This window comes from Cyclospora cayetanensis, unplaced genomic scaffold (assembly GCF_002999335.1).
Source record: "Cyclospora cayetanensis isolate NF1_C8 unplaced genomic scaffold, CcayRef3 CcayRef3_contig_38, whole genome shotgun sequence".
Lineage (NCBI taxonomy): Eukaryota > Apicomplexa > Conoidasida > Eucoccidiorida > Eimeriidae > Cyclospora > Cyclospora cayetanensis.
In genome coordinates, this window is record NW_020312347.1 from 202,389 (window position 1) to 218,658 (window position 16,270).

The 16,270-nt window shown below is 52.4% G+C and overlaps 3 protein-coding genes across 3 annotated transcripts; 2 read left to right on the forward strand and 1 right to left on the reverse strand.

The window, feature by feature from the left end:
* The first annotated feature begins 184 nt into the window (after window positions 1–184).
* LOC113146541 lies at window positions 185–1,079 on the forward strand. The gene is made up of 3 exons (XM_026334197.1): window positions 185–275; window positions 333–410; window positions 622–1,079. Exons 1-3 carry the CDS (start codon window positions 185–187, stop codon window positions 1,077–1,079), a joined length of 627 nt encoding a protein of 208 aa, XP_026189982.1.
* Window positions 1,080–2,269: 1,190 nt separating this feature from the next.
* LOC34624310 (glycogen synthase kinase-3 beta) lies at window positions 2,270–7,833 on the reverse strand. The gene is made up of 10 exons (XM_026334198.1): window positions 7,699–7,833; window positions 6,754–7,289; window positions 6,160–6,469; window positions 4,842–5,214; window positions 4,408–4,509; window positions 4,029–4,207; window positions 3,461–3,621; window positions 3,055–3,163; window positions 2,654–2,854; window positions 2,270–2,449 (listed from the first exon to the last, which is right to left on the reverse strand). The coding sequence occupies exons 1-10, from the start codon at window positions 7,831–7,833 to the stop codon at window positions 2,270–2,272; spliced, it is 2,286 nt and encodes a 761-aa protein (XP_026189983.1).
* A 1,301-nt stretch (window positions 7,834–9,134) lies between these two features.
* LOC34618164 lies at window positions 9,135–13,515 on the forward strand. The gene is made up of 9 exons (XM_026334199.1): window positions 9,135–9,259; window positions 9,504–9,609; window positions 9,886–10,537; window positions 10,628–11,065; window positions 11,212–11,369; window positions 11,606–11,700; window positions 11,872–12,075; window positions 12,220–12,396; window positions 13,344–13,515. The coding sequence occupies exons 1-9, from the start codon at window positions 9,135–9,137 to the stop codon at window positions 13,513–13,515; spliced, it is 2,127 nt and encodes a 708-aa protein (XP_026189984.1).
* The last annotated feature ends 2,755 nt before the right edge of the window (window positions 13,516–16,270 follow it).

Sequence of the window (16,270 nt, forward strand, 5' to 3'; positions counted from 1 at the left end):
CAATTTATTGGTTGCATGACAGCCCTCGAACACCATAGGGCCAATTCGGGTGTATGTACACCAGACGCAGGTTTCCGCACGCCGCAGTTCAGGTTTGCTGCTTTCATGTCTTTCCGATTTTTATTATCCTGAACAGCTTTTTATTTGCCGGAAATTCCAGCTCTCCTCTGCAATAGACCCAGACATGAGTCTCCCGGCTCCTGTGATTCAAGAAGCGAAGGATTCGAAACCACTTGTACCGTGTTCGTCGTTAGACCCTGGAACAGTACACCTTGGTGGGATAAAGCTTTATTTTGCTTGCTAAATATATTTTATAACCGAAGTGTCTTCAGGAGATTCCTGCTTGTCAGTGAGTACCGACCGAGTCTATGTGAAAGTTATGCTAAGGAGACTAGCCGCACTTATCTCTGGCAGGAATGCGACGGCACCTGCGGAACAGAAGCGGCTCATGGAGGGCTCCGATTAATTGCTGATTTCGAGGTTAGAGGGATGTATCAGAGTTGATAGATCTAGCGGTTTACTCGAGTTGCACGTGCACGACCACGCCGGGGGTGCCCACAGGAAGAGCCACGCTCCAGGGGTAATGTAGCTTTCGTTCAACAGTGCTGCGTTAGCACCTAGGAAACTTCATTCCAACGCTTCGCTTGACGACAACAGGTTGTACTGGTGGAAAAGGGCGCGTCACGTGCTCAGCAGGGTCTACAGGTGTCGGAGGTAGAGCTTTTCTTTTCGCGCTCCCTTTTCCGCGGTTGGGAAAGCGTACAACTACAGGCTATCCCCTTTGTGAGGAATTGGACGCCTTTTCTTGTGGGATCGGGTGTTCCTGCTGGAGCTCTTGCAGGGAGCAGCAATGCAGCCCGTTGGCATTTCCTCCGGGTAGGATTCCATTTCCCAATACTACCGTTATGCATACTGCTCGAAATGCATCGAAACCTTCGAATATTGGGGCGCGCATCCATCTCAGGATCTGTTGTACAAGAGAATGTAAGTATGACACTCGAAGGGGGCATACACTCACCCTGTTGCAATTTTTGCTGACAGGCGAATCTGTACGTCGGCATGCTAACCCCAATCCATAATCGCGTTCACGGCAACAATTATCCTCTTTAAAAATGCAAATCCAGGATCACAACAAATGGGTGCCCCATAGGTGAGCCGCGCTCCGCCCTTGTGGCGCCTGTCCTGCCTGGATGCAAAACTTGAACGGATAATTGAACCGTGCGTTGTTGCTGTCTTCCTCAGAGTTTCAGCGCCACTTGTGCGTAGTCGTAGAGCGAGGTGGGTATTAACAGTGTGTAACCCCGTAGAATACAATTTGTATTTCCTTCCATCTTGAAAAACATGAATGCTTTCGGGCACATGCAGGGGGGCACGGATGGACGCTGCCGGTACTTTTGCTGATCGGCGTCCTCATCGGCGTCGCCGCGTTCTATTACAGAAAAAGACGGAAGTCATAAGCAGCCTGGAGATCTTCTGCGATGGCTACATGGGTGTGCCTCTCCGGCGATGTGCATATATTTCTGTACACCATGCATGCAATTTCGCGCTCGCACGCCGCTCTCCCCCCTAGCTTAAACCCCCGCCTTGCACCTCCCCACCTTTGACACCCGAATCGATTCGGCCCTCTTGTACCATTAAGCGCCGCTAATTGAGGCACACACATAGAACCACACACCGTGAGGGCTACTCCGCGCTGCTGAGCAGCAGAGGCATGTTAGTGAGTGTGCCTCCAGTTCAACTGTCCAGACAACATGAGCGATACAGCAATTCGAAAGTTTCGTGTTTGCAAGCAGCAAACTCCGTGGGGTGCCGCGCCGGGCACCCACGAGTCGCCTAGAGGCGGGGCGCTTGTGGTCTATGCACTCTAATACTTCCAGACGCGCTCTCCGCAAGACCCTCCTGCCTGCACGCTGCACTGCGTATCCACATAGTCTGAGCGCGAAGCGTTCGTTCAGCTCTCTATATGGCACGCAAGATACACGGTATCCTAGGCTTTGTCAAGTAGATACGGCTTCGGCTGTGAGCGGAGCTCTTATCTGCATGCACAACGGGAGTGCTTGTATGATACCTTTATTGTTCAAAATGTAAACGAAATATCCCTCTGTAGCTCCTATGAGGGCCCGGCCGCGTGCCCCCCCTGCTTGTAGCATCGACGGCGAAGCAGGGCGCGATCACGCGAGCAAAAGGGGTGCCTCAGCCCAAGCCAAACACCTATCAACAACAGTGCCAAACGACCCTAAGTCGGACTCTCTTAGTGATGAGGCGCCAGTCACACACCAACATCCGGCGCACAGCACACACACTGGCCGGCTTGTACTAAGGCAGGAGAGCAGGCGCTGCCCGAGCGAGCAGAGGGCAGCGCAATTGCTGACACGAAGCAAAAAGCGGCACGATTCTCCCTACATCTCCAGCACCTGGACAGAGCGGTGGTGAATACACAACCCAGCGCCTAGGGTGCCAAAAAAATCAGCCGCGCAACGGAACTGACCGGCGGAAGGCGTGGTGTATCTGTCTGCCGACAAACCATTTCAATAGCCATACCAAATATATACACGCATATATGCTGCTCTGAATATGCACGCCTGTGTGTGAAGGTCCATGCATATATATATATATACATGAATGGCCGAACACATATTTACAATGCGCGTACATGCATGGCCTCGTTTCCCCACAAGGCACCAACCGCACCGCCGCGCCCCTGTACTCTGATGGGCAAAAGGACTTTTGACAAGGAAGTCATCCGCCCGCAAAGAGAGGCAGAGAGACTTCGAAACCACGAAGGAAGAACGGAAGCATCCCTTGTGTCGGAGTATAATTTGACACCCGCCTTCCCGCTGCCGCCAGCTGTCAGCTGCCAGAACCAATCTAATTTGTGGAGTACAAGATGTAGACCAGGGCAGCGCGGATTGACGCAAGATACAACAAACCGCGTCGGCGCACGTCGTGCAAACCCCACGCCCTTTCCCGTTCCCGTCAAGACAAAGCAACTTCCACGGCGCAAACTGGAGGTTTAGAGAGCACGCTTGCCTGACACTATCGCTGGTATTCAGCGTTCGCAGCCGCCGCCATCATGCATTTCTCCCTGGTGCTTGGCGACATGCTCTCGAGTTCAATCGGCAAAAACGAAAACAACTCAGGCAGAGCTCCTCCGCCAGGCAATCTGAACAACAATATGCGCACAGCAAGAGAGAGACAGAGACAGAGACACACACATACAGCTCTGAACAGCGAAAACTTCCCCATGTGCAGCGATGCACACACGCAAACGCTAGGGGTGCTACTGCTACTGCTGCTACTGCTGCTGCAGGGGCGGGGGTGTCGGCAAGCCAAGACAACACTTCCTCACGGGGCCGAGGCGGTCGCATGCGGACGCCATTTTCAAGCAGGCCCCCCTTCCCCCACCCCTCCCGAAAAAGCGCATGCAGCAGCACCCGGTAAGAGCGACAAAGGCGCTTACCGCGTCTTAGGGTTGCGGAGTTCATCGAAAAACTCATGAGCCAAAGCCTCTAGGGGCAACAGCCTCTGATCCGGCTCGTATCGCAGCAGCTTGCTCATCAAGTCGACTGCCTGCTCAAAAGATTTATCTCCGTCGTTGGCGCACTGGTGGGAAGCGAAGACCTGCGAAGTTTGCAGAAAAGCGCATATTTTGTCAAAATGCATGCGCATGCGCAAAGGCAGTGGTGCTTTGCCAGAAAGGGACAGAGAGCTTTAGCGCGCAACATCTAATCCGGCTAGTCATCATCGCAGCGGCCAGCTCATGAGATCATTCCTGCCAGCTCGAGCATGTCTACATCGAAAAGGGTATAGCCACATTCACGAAGACACTGCACCGAAAAGGGTACAGCCATATTCATGAAAACACCGGCGAAAGAGCGCCATATATGCCGCTGCAAGAGCTGCCAGCGCATGCCCCAGTCATCTGCTGACAAATAGCAGCCGCCCTCCCTCGCACGCCGCTTCCAGTCTCGACACTCCCTGAGGTAAAGCCTCTTCTTTCTCCCCCGCCGCCTCTGTCCGTCCCTCACCGAGCGCCAGTCTCTTGGCTTCACGTCTGGAAATCTGAATTCGATGTAATTGGGGTTCATTGCGGACATCTGGCAGCGCGTCGGGGTTCCCAAGACTTGAATGATCTTGACGAGCTGATCGACACTTGTTTCACCGGCGAAGAGCGGCCGTCCGAGCAGCAGCTCCCCCAGAACGCACCCTGCAGCAGCGCGCGACGCAGCGACACCCACACAGCCGGCGAAGCGCTAAAAATGCGTCATCTGCAGCCGCAAGGGCCTCTGGGCCGAATTTGAGGAACGCAGAGACGCGCGTTCTTTCGCGATTTGACGTAGGCGTGTGTCTATCTAAATACGACACAGCGCCGCCAACAGCAGCGGAGCAAGCAAGAAGCGGCCCTACCGATAGACCAGATGTCGATTGCCGTGGTATACTCGTTCGCCCCTAACATGAGCTCGGGAGCTCTGTAGAAGCGCGAGCATATGTAGGCAACACTCTGCTCCCCTGGGGAAAACACACTCAGCAACAAGGTGAGTTTTCGTTCAAAGGCATCCCTCCACGCATGCGCGATTCTACGCGTTCTCTCTCGCGACTCGCTCGCAACTCCCTCAGTGCCGCTGCAGCTACAAGAACTCCTTCCCACAACTCCCCGGGAGCTACACGGGAAGCACGTAACTGGCAGCTAGCAGTTCCACGACGGGCCAGAAAAAATAGAAAAAGAGACAAAAAACAGAGAGAGAGAGAGAGAGAGAGAGAGAGAGAGAGAGAGAGAGAGAGAGAGAGAGAGAGAGAGAGAGAAATAGACACAGAAGCAGACCCATCGGTTCATGGCTTACCAGGCACCAATCGCTTGGCAGAGCCGAAATCGCACAGCTTGAGAACATGTGTTCGATAATCTACAAGGAGGTTCTGAGGCTTGACGTCCCTATGACAGATGCCAAGGGCATGGAGGTAACCAAGCGACCGACACATCTGATACGTGTACAGCTTGACAAGGATGAACGGAAGGGTGTGTGTATTTCTGACAAAGGTTTTCATGACGCGGTAAACTGTTTCGGGAATGAACTCCATCACAACATTCAAAAAGCGGCTCGTGCCACCGCCCCCTCTGTCCTCGACTTCGGTGTAGAAATAATCAAGCAGCTTCACAATGTTTGGATGGTTCAACTCCTTCAGGATGTCCAACTCTCGGTTCTTGTACCGTGGATCCTATTGCAAAACACACATCGCCACACATCTGCATATGCTCAGACACGCGAATAACGGCTACCTCAGCCAAAATCGCGGGCAGCAGCAGCAGCACTCTCCTCCTCCACGCACAGGCATGCGCGGAACAAGATTTCTCAGAAAAACGAAAAAAACACATGAACAGCTCTACGCCGCAAAACACGCACAAGTACATACACATACATACATGCAACACATACAGACACAAACATACAACACATACAGACACATACATGCAACACATACAGACACATACATGCAACACATACAGACACACACATGCAACACATACAGACACATACATGCAACACATACAGACACATACATACACACGATTTAGACACACAGAAAAAGTGCATCTGTGCGCCTCGTGCATCTCGTGGGGGGAAAAGCCCCAAAGTGCGCCTCCTGCCAGGCCCTTCCCATGCAGAAAAACAAACACCCCAGACGCCGAAGTGTCATCAAAACTGCCACGAAAAGAAAACGCGTGAAAGATGGAGAGGCGCAAAAGGTCACGAACATGCGCCTCTTGTTCTAGTTCGATGGAGCCACGCAATTTGGGCGAAAATCATCGCCATGCAACAACATACAGGAAGGCACCACTCCCCTTCTGCCGCTCATCATCATCACCCATGAAACGTGCTCGCATGTCATCATAAATCTTTTAAGCCACATGCATTGGGAGACATTAGAAGAGGAACAAGGGCCGATAGGGCCTGTCTAGCACGCCATTTTGTCACCCACTTGCTACTACTTGCTACTTGGTACTACTTGCTACTACTTGGTACTACTTTCTACTTGGTGCTCCATGCGCGCCTTTCACTATGCGTTTCCACACAGCCGAGAAAAATGGACATCCAAGTACCCCCAGCTGCATCCCCCACTCCCAGTCGAGCAGTCTTTGCTTCATCAACGCCACTATTTCACCTGCAAAACTTTCTTTATGGCGACAAGATCGCCTGTTTCTAGACACCGAGCCTCGGTAACAACGCCAAAGGAACCATTTCCCAAGACTTGCCCCATGTCATAAGACTTTTGCGGCTGCTGCGCCCCTCCAGCGGACCGCTTGTTTTCTTTCGCGCTCGCATTTGCAGCAGCTGCCGCGTTGCTGCTGCTGCTCGCTGCTACCGCCTGCTGCTGCTGCTGCTGCTGCTGCTGACCAGAAGAGGTGGCTCTTGGGTTAGAGGCCCTTGGGGGGGCATCAGCATCGCCTTGAGGGTCAGGCATGCTGCCGAGTCTGAAACAAACCGAGAGACGTCTTCTTCAAAAATTCCAATAGCCAAGGATGCGTGAGACGGGCGCAGCGACGCGATTCGACGCCGAGACGCAGCAGCAGCGGGAGCGGCTTGCAGAAACGTGAAAAAACTGAACCACACCGCCTTGACGCGCTGCGCGAGTCGACCCACCTTCCGCCGCGAGACCCCTCCAGTGCACGCTTGAAAAGAGACACCCCCGAAGACGATAGAGCTGTGGGAAACGGAGCAGAGGGCGCGCTTTTCTGCCACTTCTTCCCTATTCTACAGGCTTTTGAATATCACCATCACAGCGACACGGGCCGCTCTGCTGGCGTCCTCATACCCTCTCTGCCAACTTCCTGGCGTCACGTCGCCACGAGTGCGTAGCGATAACTTGCGAGGCAGCCCTGCTGCGCATACACGCGAATCGGCTTCAGCTGTACAGGCACACGTTGCTTGAGGCGCGGCCTTTTCTGCGAGCCACTTCCCTGCCGGGGAGATCCGTTTGGCTGCCCATAAAAGGGAGAGAATGTTTGCGACGGCGGTGCAGGAGGGAAAGGCGAGCGCTTGACCCCAAGACAGATTCAGCGGCACGGCTTGCCGAAGAAATTGCACTGCCTCCGTTTCGGCAGTCAAGCGTCCCCCGACACCAACTTTTCGGCCTGAGACGCAGCCCTCAGAGGCTACTCGAAGTTTCTGTTGGTGCGGCAGTGCTGGCCGCGCTCGTCCACGGCAGAAGAAAGCAGCGCTGCCGCCGGGGAAATGAGGATGAGCGCAGCAAGGGGCTGCCGTCTGTCGTTGGCTGGCTAAGTTTGCGCTGTTCTGACCTCGTCGAGAGAGTCACACGCAAACGAATGGAGTAAAAATTCCCTAAATGCCCTTCCCGATGGCTGGGTAAGTCCGGTTAGCACTAGACCGGCAGTCGCACGACTCTCCACAGCGGCAGAAGCAGAGACGGGTTTAGCGCAGAGAGAAGCAGAAGAGGCGGAGGACACAAGTAGAAAAGACACTCCCACAAAGGAGATAAGAAAGAGCGGCTCAGGGCAAAGAAGCCTTAAGGAACGCAGCAACGAGCCGTGTAACGAACGGACAAAGTGCCACAAGTCAACAGCACTGCGCCACTGCATGTAGGTAGTATCTTCATATGCTGAAGCTTTCACCTCCGGACCAGAGCCTCTCCTTTTATGACTGGGCAAGAAAAACAGGTTCAGTACAAATAAGGGATAGAAACCAGACCCTTAAAAAGTTCAAAGGAGGGCCCTAAACACCTCTGGAGAGGTACAAGAGCCAGCACATGACTGCGACCACCTGCAGCAGCTGTAGTGACACCCCAGCCTCCCTGGCCACCAACTATCACTCCTCTCATTTTATTCCAACAGATCATTTATTTTAGAGCATTGCGTGCATAGTGAAACAGAAACTCCTCAGGTATATCAAAATAGAGCTGCGCTGCACCCTCTACAGTCAACGCCACCCATAGAGAGCCTCCCGTTGCTGACGTAAAACAGTGCCTTTTCCAAAAATTATACGGCGGTTTTGCGTCGATTTGAATGTGACACAAATATGGATTCACTCAGTTCGTTCAGCAGACTCAGGAAGACGCCTCTCGCTCCCGTCCCTTTGTACTCAGCACAAACCACAAGCAGTGGCCTCTTGTCTTGCTGAATTACGCAATACGCTGATATCGTCCCTGAAGGGATTCGGAGCACCACACTCAGGCTGTTCGTATGCGAGAGGGGGCAGGCGGGTGTGTGGTGCGAATTTTAGTAGACAGCGCAAATAAATACTTCAATTTAGGGTAGTGCAGGATGCTGGTGCTGCTAATATGTCACTTAGCAGCCCTAGCTCAACAGCCACCGCTTCTTTTGCTGCAATAATGTACAGGGAGGACAAGCCTACAAAACTTCCCAATTCCAGCCGTACAGAAGCTGCAACTTACCCTATGACAGTTGCATTAGGAAGCGAGTGTAGCGGGCCAGGCTGTATGTTGAGCGCTTTCTACTACTTTGGTATCCAAGCACAAGTGGACAGTATACAAATTGGCTTGTCAGCTCGTATCTCGCACTACCTGCAGCGTACTGCTAGCTCGAAAACATAAAGATGCAACGTTGCGTCCGTCCCTGTGCTCTAGAGGCTCTCTGCCTGTTGTTTTTCTGAATCATCGGAAAGCGTAAAATGCAAAACTACGCCCAAATACACGAGCTGTAATTTTCTTTTCTCGTCGGGAATATGAGGGGCACGGGCAGAAGAAGGAGGGTCTTGTTTTAGAAACACTACAACATTCTCCAAAGTTTGCGTGCAATCAGGGGCAAAGTGCCTTTTTACGGAGCGCTCTAACCGAGGGAACGGCGGACATACCAAGCTTTTCTTGGGCGTCCCTTCGTAGGCTCAATTGTAGATACAGTACAGGCCGTACAGGTGATTCGAACAACTGTGCCTTTCACACTGTGCCTTTCCGCTAGGTGCCAGATACATAATGGGCGCTTTCCTTTACGACGGTTGCTTCTCCCGTACCCCTCCGTCGAGAGTCTCGACACAGAGGCACCGAGCGCCTGACTCAGAGCAAACTTTGGAGAATGTTATAGAGTGTTTTCATAACGCTCCATCGCACTCCTGCCCGTGCCCCTCATGATTCCCGACACGAGAAAAGGAGAACAGCCAGTATTCATGGGCGCAGTTGCGCCTTTTACGCATTCCAATTATTCACAGCCACATGCAGAGAGTCTCTGGACCACAGAGATGGACGCAACGTTGCGTCTTTGCGTATTCGAGCCAGCAGTACACTGCAGGAAGTACGATATACGAACGGGCGAGCCAATTCGTTCACCATTCACTTGTACTTGGCTACTGAGGCAATCGGAAGCGCTCAACGCATAGGGTAACCTGCTACACACGATGTTTCGAGAATACTGGAAATGTTTCTCAGGCCCAACGCGTCGATGGCATTCGGAGTCTCCGTAGTTTGTCTAAGGTCCTTCATTGTTCACTTGTATGCCTGAGTGGGTTTTTTCTTTTCGAAGACAGTTTTTTGACCAGTGGCAATACAGCTACTGAAACTTCAAATGCCACACTGAAGACGGAAGTGCACGCGGTACGCCCCCTGAAAGCACCAGCCCACTATATGAGTCCTCTGTATGATAGGGTCCCCTTATTTAAAAGACACCAAATTTGACTCGGCAAGCAAACCTGAGCTGCAGCAAGTGCATGTTTCAAAAGCTGAAGTTTCCTTTTAGTGTGCGAGGGAAGGAAGGCCTTGACGGTTCCCGCTGTTGCTTGCTGCCTCCTGTGCAGCCTTTAGCAGTGCTCGTGATCTAGTGGCTGACAGTCCTCCGAATACGCAAATTTTACATGGAATACTGTTTTTATAGTAGACTGAACAAAAATCGGAGCCTGTCAATCCGACTTTCATGAGCTCTAGGTAAAAGACCAGACTTCTCTAGGCGGCCCACAGAGTTTCGTTCTTGAACTACCTCCTCTTCGCATGAAATGTGCTCACCCCCGAGCGCAGATCCGAGCCGCTGCAAAAGCACAGCAGGCTGATCGGTGCGTTTTCTTCCGAGCGAGCCAAGGCCCCCTCTGTTTCAATCCCTTGTGTTTCACTTGCCCCGCCGGAGCACTACTTTGCGCCACGCGGTGTAACGACACCCTCGCCCGCTCAGATCCCGTAGGCTCCCCGCTCTTGGAAGCAATGCGGCCTAGAGGGGGCGTCTTCTTGGCAGGCGTGCTCGCAGCTCTATCGCAGGTCTTCCTGCTGGCGGATTGTCGCGTTCTCCTCCCGATATCTCTGGCGGGGAGGGCGACGAGTCTCGTCGAGCTGCGCACCGCAGCAGCGAGTGCACAGCGTGATCAAGGCAGCAACGCTGCCGCGGCGCCAGGGGGCGCCTCGGCCAAGGACGAGGACGAAGATACCTCTGATTCTGCAGCTGAAGAGTCTCACGCGGAAGGTCAGAGCGCATCGGCTCAGTCGGAGACGCAAGAAAACGACACCGAAGACACAAGCGCAGCCTCCGCCTCCGCCCCCGCGGCGCAAACAAGCTCCGAGGGAAGCAGTGCAGAAGCTGCACCGGATAGCAGCTCAGAAGGAGGCAACCGACAAGGACCAGCACCAGCAGCAGCAGCATCCCCAGACGCGCAAGAAAAAAAGGCCTCCCGTGCGGAAGAGCACTCTGCGAGTAAGGACCAGCAAAGTGAATCAGAGGCGGCGAGTGAGAAGTACAGCCAAAGCAGCGAAGCGGCTGAGTCTCGAACCTCGCAGAGCGCCTCCCAGAGCGCTGCCGACGCAAGCGGATCGCAAGCTTCTCAGAATTCGGCAACGCCCTCCGCGATGGCGAAGGACGAGGAAGACAGAAAGGCAGAAAAGAAGGTGGATAGTGGTGAAGCCGCTGATGCGGTCCACGGCACCGAACATTCGCAAGCAGCGCCTGCCGAGGAGGCTGCTCAGGCTGCGGCTGCACCGTCTTTGGAGCGTTTTGCGCATCCAGAGCAATCCTCCACACGGGAGCAAAGCGTTGCGCTGCATGAACACGCAGAGTCTGCTGCCCCCCAAGAGGCTGCTGCCGAGCACCCCAGCGCTCTAAGGGTTGAGGAAATCACGGCTCGTGAGTGTGTGTGTGTGTGTGTGCCACTGGAGTGAAACCGTTTATGCTTCTGCTGCAAACACGTGCAACGTCACACCCATGACAACTAAGATGGTGACTGGCACACACACAGGACTGCTTTGTCTGGCTCCCCATCTCTGCTTCAGACTGCGTGCTTATGCACAACAAAATCAGGACGGCGCGTCTAGATCAGTGGCCTGACTCTTTAATTGCGGATGACACGCTTTCCGAGGCGGCGCGCTCAAGAGCAAAGGCGTTCATTGCCAACAACTGCAAGAACCCGGATGGCACAGAGCTCGACAGCGTACGACTGCCAGACGTTTCCTGAGTGTATCGGCCTCTCCTGCGGCAGCCCTTCCGGCTATTAGCCCTGGTGCTGCTGCTAGGAGCAGTCTGACGCATGCACGAAGCGCACTGCTGCACGTGCCTGACCATCGCGCGACTCATGATACACAGTCCTCATGTACATATACCCCCCTATTTGCACGTGCGGACGCTCACCCGCCAACAGGGCTTCCTCTCTAATTTCCTTTTGCTGAGCGCTTTACGCAGCTGCAAGAACTAATGATGCCCAAAACAGGAACTGCATGCGACGCACTCAACTACGTCTTTCTCGATGGCCTCTCCGACCTCGAGTACCCGCAACAAGCTCCTCCCTCCCCTTCGCGAAATCCGCTACCCCCCTCATTGTGCCAGTGCAAAGCCTTTGTCTGCTTGGAGGTGCTAGAAGGCTGCCTCAGCTGGCAGGCCACCCCATAGCCCGAAGAAGCTGTGCATGCTGCGCGTGTGTGTGACACTCTCTCCAGGAGGGTCGTGAAAGAGGATTCCCCCGGTACATACACCCCAGGAGACAGCGCCAGCCCCTGGCATTCTGAGAATGCGCAAAAATTCGCTCTCATGCTGTCGGAAACAGGAAAAGCCGTGGGATGCGCCGCAACCGTTGGCTGTACGGCTGACGTGGTCTTTTGCATGTATTCGCCTGCCTTGTCTGTTGGGGGCACGCCTGTATCGTGAGTGTCATCTGGCACGTCTGGAAGTGCAGCGCGTGACTTCCCCCCTCCCCTAGAACTAGCAGAAAAGTAGGTAGCATGCGTGAGGGAGCCGTAGGGCGCTGCTCAGGAGTGGCATTCTCGCATGAGTTTGCAAGTGCTCAGGTCGCACTACTTCAAGGCTCTTAAAAAGCGGTCCAAGGTAGAAGCCCACGGAGAGGAATTCCTGCCAGGAGGGGTCGCCGAGCATGAGGTTAAAAGTGTAGCAGGGGCTAGGATTGCACCCAGTGAGTCAAGTGCAACGGTCTCTTATTACACCGCGGCAGTGCCGGCCGTCGTCTCGTTTCTCGTGCTTGCACTTTCTAGCACAGTGCTTGTCATGTGAAAGCCGCGGAATAGGAAGCAGGAAAAATGAGCACAAACTCTAGGAGCCACATTTCAATTTCAGTTACACGGCTCATTGGCCAGTCAGCTCCTCCGTGCCCCTCAGCAGCACACTCACACCCCCAAGCTGTACTATTGTTTTGCATCCAGCGTGAGCGGACGCCCGCTTCTCTCCTTTTGCTGAGGGCCTAGCGCTGCTTCCGACGGCGCTGGTGCGCGCTCTCAGCTGGCGTCTGCTGGGTCACTGCAGGCTGGCTAGCCGTGAGAAGCGGACAGCAGTTGAAATGTCAACCCTTGTGCGCTAGAACCTATCAGGCTGCCCATGCTTAGGGCGTAAGTGCTAATCCTCTCTTTGCAGTCACGCTTACGCTTACTTGCCGCACCGGCCAGGCACCTTTCCAAGAAACCTATTTTGGTTCTGCACTATGGCTGTCTGATATCCAGTAGCATATGCCGTCACGGCACTCAGCCTCCTGCGAAGAAGCGCGCAACATCGTGCGACATGCCCACAAAAGCAGCCGCAAGGTCTTATTTCCACATTCTGGCTACTTGAGTGAAAAATGGAACGTGAAGTACAGCACCTGTGTATCTGATGCCCTGGTTTACAGCCTGGAACGAGAGTAAAATGTACAAGGAATAATTGGGAGGAAAGGCAGCTTCTTCAAATAAAAGAACTGGAGTACCAGTCCTGGTGTTAAGCGCGACTCTGCACTTCACTCAAAGCTAGATGCTCATTGATAGCTGAAAGACTGGAACGCCGCTGCAGGAGCTTTGGGGGGAAGCATATTTATCGATCCTAGACCTGGGGTGTGCAACTGCACATGCTACCGTGTACTAAAACCAAACTCTAGAGCGACAGTTTCATATGAATATCAGTCCATAACGCCGATGTATACTCGTATTAGCCTACCTTTGGCCCTCTTTCGACCACAGTCTTCAAAATTTTCATCAAATAAGGGATCCGCAGCATCAGCAGAACGAGAGCGAGCAGAGCAGCGACGCCCACCGCAACAGGCGGGGAGAGCACACCTGCTGCGTTTGGAAGCGTCCGCAGCTCTTCTCGGGACTCCAGAATAAACGGACTCTGCTCAATACTTGCTGTTACTTCCCCCAGAGGGGCAGCACGCTCCCTCGCCTCCTCTGTGTGCTGATCGGTCTTGCTCTTTGAATCTGGCGTCACTTCAGAGTGGTAAACGAAGTTCGCGTCAGCGATATCCACGACGAGCAACAGGAGAGAAAGTGCCAAGGGGACAAACACACAGCCCAGCCGCCAAGTGGTGGATTTTGTCTGCCGTTGTGACCCGCCACCCATCATCGGTTTCTCAGATATAGGCTAGCTGATACATTCTGCTTGGTTTAGCCGCTGGAAGCTAAACCATTTGAATGACCAAGGAATGCTTTTAAATACGAAATAAAACCCATTATTAAAGCACAGGAGCTGGCTACAACAAGAGGATTTTTATGCTAATGATCAGCAGGCATGGGGGGCTGCTGCGCGTTCGTTCGCAGTGGCACATTTAGGCAATCATTGTTTCAACGTGGCTTCCTAGTTAAGTCTCTATGCAAGAGGTTGATTTTGCTGAATTATGGCTAGCCATTTCGTTTTGTATGATTGCCAATGCAGCTTGTGGAAGCATAAGGGTTTAGTCAAGACTGGAAATCACAGGAGAGATCGCCGATGCTGAGGCATCTACTACTACACTAAGGAAAATGACTCCATTTGCCCTGAGTTTAAAGGGTAACACTATCTGTCAGAACTTAGGTCTTCATGTGTCATGTGCGAATTTCCAGGCATTGCTTGTGTTTCCTTAGTGTTGGAAGATGCAACCACGCAAGTGGACGAAATCAATCCATATTCTCTGCATTTTTATTCTCTCCACGATGCGAATGCTGGGTGGAGGAAGCGTGCTTCTGGCCAACCCTAATTTCAGATTCCAGTCATAGAGGCTGCGGCGTTGAGAGTACACATCACTGGGCGTCTCCAGCACCGAAACCGGGTGCGTAGCAATATGGCGCATTCCATTTTATTGGCTTTCACACGAGCTCGTTTTCATTGCACAGTGATGAATCCATGCGCATTTTTTCCTATTGAGTCTGAACAGTGGTGTGGTGAAGCGACAGGCAAGCACAACGATTGCACGCCCATGTTCATTAGTTATTGAAATAAATGTCTAGGTATTTAGGCAGCCCCACGCAAGCTTAACCAGAGAACCATGGTAAAAGCACATTCCTTTTCTTCCCCTTTCATATTTCTAATCCATGTTGGTTCCGCCTTCAGGGGGATTCTCCTGAAAGCATCTCTCAATCGCTAGTAATTTTTGAGCATTCCGATATCGCTACGTTCCATCTGAGCTCTCAGTAGGGCGACACTCAACTCCCGGGTTCATTAGACCTTTATACGAAGTTATCGAGTATTTCTGAGAACAACTCTCTCGTTAGTATGCTCGCACCTCGCGGATTTTTCTATCTTAGGGGAGCAATACCCCACAGCTAGAATGTGTTAGCCTAGCTGCATCCTCCAGGCATCTGAGCATTCATAGCGTAAATGTACGTACCACCTAGCAAACACAAACATAACAGTGCGTCTTTGTAAATTTATATACGGCAAGGCAAACCAATCAACCTATCGCTTCATATTTGTTGTTTATGCATAACGAATGCTGTAGAAAACGCGACAGCCATAGGTTGGACCCCCACATCTCTTCGGCGGTTCAGGAACCACACACACACTCATGTTTCCGCGTCTGTCCCTCTGAACAAACTTCATGCAGTACAGACAAAGACGTTTCGCCATATCTCCACTCTTCCGGAAGGCTGAGGCGAAAAACAGAGCAAGTGAGAAGGACAAATGTGTGGATCAACCGCTACATGGATATTGAACAAAAGATACCCACACTAGGTATTAGCAAACCAGGGACCAAACCAACATGCCTGCGGTGTTGCAATGGCTCCTAAAGATACGCACTAGCTTGCCAGTGCGTGCATGCCTCATAAAGCGGCCTCTCCATGACAAATATAGTCGACGCATGCAGAGTTCTCGAATTTATGGCTCCAACAGAAAGCTTACGGAAGGATGTAGAGGGAACATATCTGAGAAAGCCTGCTCATAAATCGTAGTTTAAAGAATACCATATGATTAATGCACTAAGCATAGAGGACACTGTAACAAACGGTGGCTTTGAAAGCAATGTGCAAACATAAAATTTGCTATCTCCGGCAGAGCATAAGCCGAGTACGAACAAAAACTAAGGAACTCGACGAAGCCCTTCAATGTTGACTAGCGGTTAAACGATTCAAAGCCGTAAATTCTAGTTCAGTCAACGAAGTCAGCAATCGACTTATTGTCGACTACTTAGTTTGGCGATCCCCAGACCCTATTTACTGGAACCAATTGCTAGTGTTATCTTCGTGCTCAGTAGTCCTAGTCTGGCAGTTCTACGGTTCCCAGTGGATCGTCTACCTCCAGAAAGATTACTCGCCTGCGCAACAAAGTCCGTGAAAACTTGGGAAGTCTGGAAATAGTTTTAAATGCCAAAATTGATGGTTCTGGGTTGCCTCCAGCTTTAGGGGGATCAAAAGAAGAAGACTATTGAGGTGAGACTGGGCAACTCTTTTTCAGCCACCTGGTCACAAGTCTTTTATGTCATTAGCTTCTTATCCTGGTAAGTCAGCAGGCTTCCTGAGTTGCACCAGATCTCCAGGCTCGAAAGGCACAACTCACTGCCGCTTATAATTCCGCGCTTCTTTGTCGTAACCCTTTTACATGCCGTGGCATATAATGGCCACCTGTAATTGCAATGCTTCCACCACTAGGAGTAGGTGCTAACCCCCG

What these genes read in the sequence shown, in the direction of transcription:
- LOC113146541 (XM_026334197.1), top strand. Translation starts at nt 185, where the DNA reads ATGAGTCTCCCGGCTCCTGTGATTCAAGAAGCGAAGGATTCGAAACCA. An exon ending in CCCTGGAACAGTACACCTTG is followed by an intron (nt 276 to 332) that starts GTGGGATAAAGC and finishes AAGTGTCTTCAG; the next exon opens with GAGATTCCTGCTTGTCAGTG. An exon ending in ACTAGCCGCACTTATCTCTG is followed by an intron (nt 411 to 621) that starts GCAGGAATGCGA and finishes GTTAGCACCTAG; the next exon opens with GAAACTTCATTCCAACGCTT.
- LOC34624310 (XM_026334198.1), bottom strand. Translation starts at nt 7,833, where the DNA reads ATGAGAGGAGTGATAGTTGGTGGCCAGGGAGGCTGGGGTGTCACTACA. An exon ending in ATGGTGATATTCAAAAGCCT is followed by an intron (nt 6,470 to 6,753) that starts GTAGAATAGGGA and finishes GGTTTGTTTCAG; the next exon opens with ACTCGGCAGCATGCCTGACC. An exon ending in AATCGACATCTGGTCTATCG is followed by an intron (nt 4,208 to 4,407) that starts GTAGGGCCGCTT and finishes GCGCTGCTGCAG; the next exon opens with GGTGCGTTCTGGGGGAGCTG.
- LOC34618164 (XM_026334199.1), top strand. Translation starts at nt 9,135, where the DNA reads ATGGGCGCAGTTGCGCCTTTTACGCATTCCAATTATTCACAGCCACAT. An exon ending in ATGGCACAGAGCTCGACAGC is followed by an intron (nt 11,370 to 11,605) that starts GTACGACTGCCA and finishes CCTTTTGCTGAG; the next exon opens with CGCTTTACGCAGCTGCAAGA. An exon ending in GTTGGGGGCACGCCTGTATC is followed by an intron (nt 12,076 to 12,219) that starts GTGAGTGTCATC and finishes GCAAGTGCTCAG; the next exon opens with GTCGCACTACTTCAAGGCTC.